At 37.5% G+C, this 9,619-nt stretch overlaps 1 protein-coding gene across 1 annotated transcript; it reads right to left on the bottom strand.

The window, feature by feature from the left end:
* Positions 1-6,584, bottom strand: LOC138315058 (sepiapterin reductase-like). Its single transcript, XM_069255785.1, has 3 exons — positions 5,894-6,584; positions 1,992-2,144; positions 1-301 (listed from the first exon to the last, which is right to left on the bottom strand). The coding sequence occupies exons 1-3, from the start codon at positions 6,429-6,431 to the stop codon at positions 159-161; spliced, it is 834 nt and encodes a 277-aa protein (XP_069111886.1). The 5' UTR covers positions 6,432-6,584; the 3' UTR covers positions 1-158.
* Between the last annotated feature and the right edge of the window lie 3,035 nt (positions 6,585-9,619).

Raw genomic sequence — 9,619 nt, 5'->3', positions numbered from 1 at the left:
TTCGCATCGGCCGATTCTATTTTTATTTCATTGATTGTACTATGTCAGTTTAAGATCACAATCTACGAAGAAAGACTTAAACGGCATAACAATGTTATTTGTGAAGTTACCTTTTTATGTAAAAGTACTGATCAGGTAATTCGATAGAAATTCCTACTTTACATTGTCTCCCGATATTTCTCATATTTCTTATACTGATTATCAACATGTTCAGCGTTATTAAACTTGTTCTCCTGCAGTACATATACCAGGTCGTCCACAGCAGCCTCTGGTGTCAACAGCTTGCCATCCTCTCTTATACCTTAAAAACAAAGTACAATTTCAATAGAAATTAAGAATACAACAATACAGACGATTTTTGGAAATCCAAGATAGCCATTCCCTTTTATTTCCCTTGATATTTCTCTGATTGCACGAGACGATTGAGACGACCTACAGGTGATTCGGGACGAAAATCAATAACTAGATTTAAAGTAAATTTTATAAATGCCGAAAAATAGTCATCTGACGTTCGAATGGATAAAAAATTATTAATCAACATTCTATCGGCTAGCGACCCAGTATCGTTATTTTGAATGGCGCGACATACAAAATGCGATTTGTGAGGCGTAGCGCCTCTTTGCTATCAACTCGGTGTTTTTGTTTTAGTAATGTTATACAGGAGTCGACCAAAGGTTGACTTTAAATTTTTAATAAATATAGGTTATCCATTCGCTATGAGATATAATCCTCTGAAGTTTCTATATAGAATATTTTATTACGCTAGCAGACGACAAATGTCTTATATGTCGGTGTATATACCCGTTGCAAAGGAGGGGTATCACTTTGGGCCGTTTTATGGTTACTCAGTGATAAACAAACCATTTTGCATGAAGATACATTAGGGTCAGCTGCATATTGTATACTTTTCAAAATATCCGATTTTATTTGCTCGAATGGTAATGGCAAAATATTTTGCTTGTCACCGAGTGGCCGTAAAACGGCCCAAAGTGATACACTTCTTTTGCTCCGAGAGCTGTATATACAAATATACTATACGGTGGTAACCTCTTAGTATCATTAGACAGATAATTTTCGGCTCTCTAATATTTTATACTGTTATCAGGGTTATAAAAATGACTTTTAACTTCTTTTATCCTGGTTTATTTCATTGTTTGTGTTGTGTAAGTGAGTGTTTAGAAATGTTTTGGTAAAAGGTAAAGATATCTTGTTTTGCTAAAGATAAAACAAATTATAAAAGTTGAATGTGCAGTGTATCATAGGAGAATTATGATTTCACTATATAGATATATATTATCTCAGGTCACCTGCAATTGAAACATCAAACGCGACTCAAACGATGTGTAACAGGCAGTAGTTCAATACACCGTGACGAAGATGCCGCTTATTTATGCTCAAGCTTACATTCAAGATTAAAGATTAGTAATTTCTGAATATGATATGACTGGTGGCATAGAAGACATTTTAACATCAGATATTTTTTGAATAATTCTAAAAGTTGTCACATAGCTATTTTTGATATTATTTGAAAAAAAACCAAAATCACGATAATAGGTTCAAAAAGTCGAAACGATCACGATATGATTGGTCTTTTTAACAAAATTTTATAAGCCTGAGCGGCCATCTGTTTCTGACCAATCATAAAACTTTTAAGATTAAAACAATTATTAATATTATCAACAATTTGTTTCTTTGTTTGATAGATTAACGTACTATTATCAGCCAGTGTCATGTAAGGACGGCCTCCCATGTATGCGTTGTGACCGTGTATGAACTGCTGTGTGTGTTTTTGGAGACTCCGATATATTCGTGCTGTGTGCTCTTGTATAGTGCAACGCTTGTCCCTTTTCTAGTGCTATATTATTCAATCAGGTCGTCAAAGACGACAAGCGAAACATAAATCATTATCAAATCAATTTGATGGTATTTTCCTTTAAATAGGACTTTATTAATGATATCATTCACTATTATAGTTATTTCCATGTACTTACCATTTATCATCGTTTGCATTGCTAGTGATGAAGTGTTTTCTTCAAGATCTTGCAGCATTACTGTATCAACAGCACCAGGGGCATACGTGAGAATCCGGACAGATGGTTCCTCAGTAGAAAGGACTCGGAAGAACATATCACGGGCAGCCTTCCCTGTAACCATTAAAGAAAGTGATATTTGATGTTGATAATCTAATTATACTGACAATGGGCGAACCAGTCGTCCCTCTTCCATTATGCTAAGCGCTAAATAGAAGCAGAAACTACAATTTTTATAGACTTTGGTGTGCCTCAATCATGGTCTGACTTGTTCTTAAAATAACATGGTCATCTGAAATTTATAAGATGTTCGGATAAATTTTAACCAGTGTATATTGACCTGGTTACCATGGTAAGTAAAATTTTGACTAAGAAAAACCTGCATGCACATCCTGACAAGGTTCTCAACAATACTGCCAATTTAATGGAACAATATTTGAACATAAGGACAACCAGTTTGGAAGACTTTTCAGTAAAATTAAACTTTGTGAACACGATCTAGAGGTTTCCAGCGGTCATCTTAAACATTCCACGTTATCAAAGACTTTGCAAAGTCTGCAATGAAACTGAACATGAAAGTCACTTTTTTAGCCGAATGTATAGTAGGGATTACTTCCCTTAACTGAATGGAGTAAAGGATCATGGGTAAAAAAAAATCAAGGCGCCATTTTGATGATAAAGTGCGAGCTCCAATTTTTAATTTTGGCAATTACCCACCCTCTTCCAACATGAATGTATCCTTTTATATGTAATAATTCCTCTTATATACAATTATATTTCCATCAACGATCTTTTATTTTACTCCTGTTGACTAATTATTATCTTATGTTTTTTTCTGTTTTTTTATGTCTATATTAGTTTTGGTGAACCCCACTCATGCTTTTCTTTATTTTACAAAGTGTCTCCTTTGTTTGATGTGTATAATACTATGCCTTAGTCAGTATGGCATTTTTTTTTTGTCTATGATATCTTTCATGTAATGTTAAACGTCACCATCCAGTGGTCATTTTACATAAATCTATTTTATTGTTTATGTGACAAGATGGAGGATGCATACATATACATACATATATATATAGCTCAAGTATATTTACCTTCTCTCCTATTCGCGTGCGTTACTGACCATTGTTATATACTGAGCGCCGATGAAAACGCATCACTGTTATAATATGCAACATTTAATGGTAACAAAAAATTTACAGAAAAAATCTTTATTTCATTACAAAGGTATACATTTCGAGAGTCGTTTCCTACCAGTAAGTTAGTCAATGATTGCCCGTGAATGGGGATGAGACAAACGTTTCAACGCTACCCCCCAAATTCATTTTCACACTTTCAATATCTGATGTGGCCACCATTTGCCTCCACACAAGCACGACACCTACGTGGCATGGCCCAAACCAGACGCTGAATTCTAACTGGCTGAATGTTCCTCCACTCCTGAAGGGCAATTTCAAGTTCACGTCGATTTTGCGGTTGTGGCTGACGTCATTTCACAGCTTGACCTAACTGGTCCCACAAGTGTTTAATCGGACTGAGGTCATGGGAGAAGGCAGGCCAGGGCAGTGTTTGAATGTTCTGTTGATTAAGGAAGTCTGTGGTCAACCTTGCTGAGTGCGCACGAGCATTGTCTTGCTGTAGAATGTCGACGTCGGGATGATAACGAAAGAACGGTACAACGGTATTTTGTAGGACTTCCTCGATGTAACGCCGTACCGTCAGATTACCGTCCACGATAACAAGGGGCGGCCTGCGGTCGAAGGATATCCCTCCCCACACCATTACACTGCCACCACCCCAACGATCACATTCGCGGACACACGAATCGACATAACGCTCTCCCTGTTGTCTCCACACACGAATTCTACCGTCACTATTACGGAGATAGAAGCTGGATTCATCCGTGAACAGTTCGCGTCTCCTTTGGCGCATGAGCCAACGTCGATGCCTCTGGGTCCACGTCAGGCGATTTTGACTTCGACGTTGTGTCAACATGTTCCCATGGAAGGGTCTACAGGCTTTCAAACCGGCGCTACGAAAACGTCGGCGGACAGTAGAAACCGAAATTTTGTCTTCCATTGATACCTATCTTTGTTCTGGCCGTTTGGGAGGCAGTTTTGAAGCGGTCACGGAGATGGGTCCGACGTCGCTCGTTGCCTACCAGGGCGCGGTCTATCATTCAGAGAACCCGTTTGAACGTACCGCTGATGAAGTCTCACAATAGTAGAAGGCGAACAGCCCATTCTACGCGCAATTTCACGCCGCGGAAGTCCGCTTGCCAAAATACCCCTAACTTCGTGACGCTGGGTATTCGTAAGTCATGGCAGCGTTTTCCAAACTAAACGGCGTTTTCAAAATCTGAATGTTGAAAACATTCTTCCTATCCACAAGGACTGTACACGTGTAATGGGTAGACCAAGCGCACATTGATACCGAGTGCACGTACAGATAGGTACTTTTTCAACAATCGACCGCTTCACGGCCCGAGACCAAGTTCAGTCATGCAAATCCTTATTGTATACAAAGGTAATGTGCTCAAAGTTTTACATTATTAATTTGTTTGATATGAACACAAAATTTTATTGAAAAATATTCAATTAAAAAGTGTTGCGTTTTCATCGGCACTCAGTATATTATTTTCAGTCCTTCTCTATTGGGATTTGTTTGTATTCCCTCCGTCCACGTTTTTCGACTCGCATTTTGTGTTAACATTCGCTTAATTTGCACAGTGTGCTGTGGAAGGTCACGAAAGTTCAATTCTACTTTTTTACCTGAGGCTATTTTAATGATTATTTATAATCATACTCATCTTCAGGTACTGATCATTTAGCATCCTTTAGAATGTGATTACGTGTCTGTATCATGTGTCATAGTTTCTGTGTGTTATGTAGAATTTAAACACAGACTTGAAGGTTTGATACGTTTAATGAGTTCTGCAGGACTGACCCTATACACAGTTATTATAAAGGCCTAAATGTTAGTCGTATAATTTATGTTTAAAAATGCATAGATATATATATGTCAATGTTATTCAAAGTGCTATACAAATTTACTCAAACCTGACAAACCTACGATAGCCACTATTTTAAAGATAATCTAGCTACAGAGCATTCACATGTACCTTTCCAGTTTATAACAGAAACCACTTTCCTCGACAGCTATAGACATTTACACAATGACCAGCATGTAAATTCCAATTAGGAGTAAATAGACCCCAAGCCAAAGATACGCCATAGTAGAATTCCTACATATACGTAAAGTTATGATTATTCAAGGATTAATGCCATAGATTAATAGACCAACGAATTTAAAACGAAAGACATGAAAATATCATATTTTCTATATTACATAATATTACAAATATTGTCAAATAACATCCGATATTAATAGAGCATTAAGATACACCAAAAATATCACAGCTGATATAAAATAGAAAAAAAAAGAAATTTTGCCAAAAAACTATCTACGATTGGATAGTTATACTTTAGGTTAGGCCTGCTGTATACACACTTTTTATCAGCTTATTTATATTGAAGTATACCTAAGAAGTGGCATATAGGTGAACATAATATCACTCGTTTAAACTGGGTCTAAAACATGAATAACTGTGTGTGAATGTCTCACTCAAAATGTGCTGCAGTTTTTCCATTGCATATTGCATAGATATTAACCCCTCCTTAATTTTAACTGATACTTCATTTAGACCAACTCTTTATGTAAATCATGGCCAATGATAATGGTGCGGCGCGATTTGGTTCTATCTGCATCATCCTAATCCATCCGGTCCAATGGCCAAGAGATATCACAGTCATATCAATCAATAAGTATAAATACGGCTTCAGTTTTAATATTTGTAAAATTACCTGCGCAATAGAGACTGAGAGACGGCGCTGGACGCTGTGCTCCCCCAGAAGATATGTTCACTATGACTCGGGCAGGTGAAGGGCCACAGAAAGTTGAAAAGAAACTTGAGTTGAGAAGAATCATTCCACAGAGGTTGGTGTCAAAGTAAGATCGAACACGATCACCATCACAGTGTTGTAAGCCTGTTCGGTCTTTGTCACCAGTTGATGCACAGTTGTGAACAAGCATGGCTTGTTCAAAATCACCCTTCGTTATTTTGTTTTCAGATAGAACACTATCAAAGATGCCATCAAAATATCCTTGGTCAGTTTTCCCTTGGTCATATTGTCGTATTATCACCGTTACATTAGGTGTCAATGTCATCAATTCTGTCCGGACTATTTCCAAAGCCTCTACATTCCTGGCCATCAGTACTAAGACAGACTTAGGAGGAAACATGGCCGCAAACTTTAGGGCCATACTTCTACCTATCCCTCTACTGGCACCAGTAATGGCTACAAAACTCTTCTTGTGGAACACCTGGTCTGGTTTCTCCATTGTCCTGGAAGGTCTGCGTATTGTTAGGGTATAATTATGCGTATTCACAAGTTTAAAAAACAACTATATTTACCATCAAAATACAACATGTGTCACTGATATAATCGCTCGCTCTCCGGCTCAGTCGGCCACGCAGAAGCTGTATGATGTGAGGTACCCAGCGCCATAAGTAACAGGGCCTCTCATTGGTTATATGTTACCTTTTTTTTTTCTTTCAGCTTATCTTAGTCAGATAGTGAGTTTTGCAAGCCCCGATGTGATCTACATTCAGACCGATACGAATACATTTATCGGCTAATACCCATGTGTAAATATATTGTACTAACAACTATGATCAATTTTCAAATAACAAATCTGCCGATTAAAATGTTTTGCCAACTATAAGTGGCAAAATGCAAGGAAAACACAACACACACATAATTCTGTTCAAATATACCAGCATACAATTTACCGGAAACCGTGACGAAAGGAAACAATCAACAGGTAAAAGTTTTGAAGTTAAAAAACCCTCAACAAACACAGAATAAACATTGTGAACTTAATAAATACCAGAATCATTTGGATTTTACCCAAAACAAATTTTCAAACTAAAGTTAAACAATCTGTGAAATCATATTTTCGTAGTAAAAGATGTGTGTAGGTTATTCCAAATATGATAAAAAATGAGAAGCATCATGGCGGCCAAGTGAACTGTGTCGGAGATGCGAGTCGAAATAGGCTTACAAACATAATTTAGTCATGGAGGTGGGTAAAAAGATAAACAGTTTATTTTAGAAATGTTGGATATTTTTTTTTATTTAATTGCAAATTTACATGACACACGTGAATTGCATAATTTTCACCGCTGGATATTTTGCAACACTACGGTCAATGGGACAGAATCCTAGCTCTGACGACAACCTTCTGACAGAAATCCTCCGTCCGTCGTTCACTGCTACGTTGTTGCAGCCAGGTTTTAGTTTGTTATATAAATATCAGTCTCCGAATTTAATGTAGCGGAATACATATTTTGACTCATGAGACACTGAGTACAGAAAAACCCATGGCTAACGTACGAATTTACTGAATACGGATTTACAACTGCCATCATATAAATCGAAGTTTCATTTCTTCCTTATCTGTTGGAGAAATGTGGATATGTGTAAATGTATTTGCTATGGAAAAGACTGTTGTGGCTGAGACTTATATAGAGGTGATATGTTTGATAATACCGACTAAAAGATGTAGCAGTGTTGTATGCTGTTGCTATTTTCTGAATTTACTAACTCTCTCGTGAAAGATTGTTCTTCGTATCGTAGCACGCCTTATGGAGCTACTAGTATCCCAACCAATCATAGACGAGATAACATACTTCAATTGTCTGATTGCTGTATCGGCTCCCTCACCTATCAAGGTAGCTACTGATCATGAGCCGCGACATCAGTTGATAGGTCACGGCCGATACCAACACCTGATGTATTTTGTCAGTAAACAGACTGTATTATGCGTATTCACAAGTTTAGATAAAATATATTTAAACAGACTGTACCATTGAAATGATAAACGACAACTATCTCTCAGGGACACTTATCTGGCCTACCTCACAAATCGACTAGTCCGTTATAAAAGACGTACCCTCAAAAGTTATAAATGGGTTTGGTTTTATTTACGTCCTATTATGGTCATTTAAGGACGGTTCCCTGTATGCAATGTATAGTGTTTTATTTTCAGGAGCTGCGGTATGTGCGGTATAATCGTTCCACTCGCTGTATCCCTGATTTCATAGGGTGTTCACAGCTGATGATACATATTGATTTGTAGGTTGGACTTAACATTATTACATATTAAGGGCTATGGTTATTTAAGAACGGCTACACGTGTACGAAATTTAATGTGTGTGTAATATAAGTGTGGGTATGGTTTGGAACGCTGCGGTATATTCGTACTGTTTTTATTACATTTTTTCGTAGTGAAATATAAGGTTTTACGGTGAACATAAAAGCGATATACTTCACTCGCTTTCGACCAACCGGAATGCAGCAATGACAGTAAAAATGTCATTATATTTACATATGCCCCTATCTAGTCAACGGGAGGGGAAAACGCAGTGCAGGTTCGGACTACTTCTAGTTCACGCCTCGATAAGATTTTGCGTCATTAGTTGAAGGATTTCAAATTAACAATGAAGATTTTTATTAGATTGAATCGCTGGTCGGGGCGGGGGGGGGGGGGGGGGGGGGGAGGGTGCTTTCCTCAGGAATGTTCGGGAAATCCCATAGTTACGTCAGTATGTGTGTACGTGGACGGTCACTCTACTCGTCTAAATATACAGGATATCTGACTGTCGGAGAACAATTCTGGGAGCGTCTAAGCGATCAATAGGTAAACAGGTACAGGATTCCAGAAAAAAAATTACAGGTAGCCTATCCGAAACAGTATAATCAGCTTTACCCCCCCCCCCCATTCTTTGCAAACACACACGTACATGCAAACACATGTCGATCCTCCGTACAATCAAATAAAAGTCATGACTATGAAGAATTTAGTCTATATCGCGTTCGAAGACCTAAACATACATGACAAACATTCAGCAGCTCAACAGTCATACCATCATGATTCAATAGGCTATATTACAGTAACTTTTTTTGGTTGAAAATCAAATATGGCGGCTCGCTCCATTTCGGACCGCATTACTACTCGGACAACGATACATACCGGTAGTCGTTCCGTCTCGGTTATCACAATTTCTATTCGAAATAGACATTATTGATATATGAAAAATTGAGAAAAAACAGCATATTTGAAAAAATAATTTAAAGCTGTCATTGTTATATTTCAAACCAAACGGCAGCTATAACATTCAACAATCGGAACTATATCTTCGGTCATCCTGACTACCGTAGTAACCTAGCTTAGCAACCAACATCGTTTTAAATTTGATCACGAACATGTAAAAATAGGTTATTTGAATGTTATGTCATCAGTTTGTATAGATATATGACGATATGTTCACAAAAAAAATCCACAGTTGTATATGTTTGAATAGTAACGTCGAAATCCATTTACATATGTACAACGTCACGAGCAGAGAGACTTTTTTAGCCGGCCAATGAGATTGAAGCCAAAGCCTCCCTCATGTATATTTTATCGGCTACACGGACAATATGAATTATAAATTGATGATTTTCAAGATGTTAGTCACAATGGGG

Source organism: Argopecten irradians, chromosome 2 (assembly GCF_041381155.1).
Source record: "Argopecten irradians isolate NY chromosome 2, Ai_NY, whole genome shotgun sequence".
Taxonomy (NCBI): Eukaryota; Metazoa; Mollusca; class Bivalvia; order Pectinida; family Pectinidae; genus Argopecten; species Argopecten irradians.
This window is presented reverse-complemented; position numbering and strand designations above follow the sequence as displayed.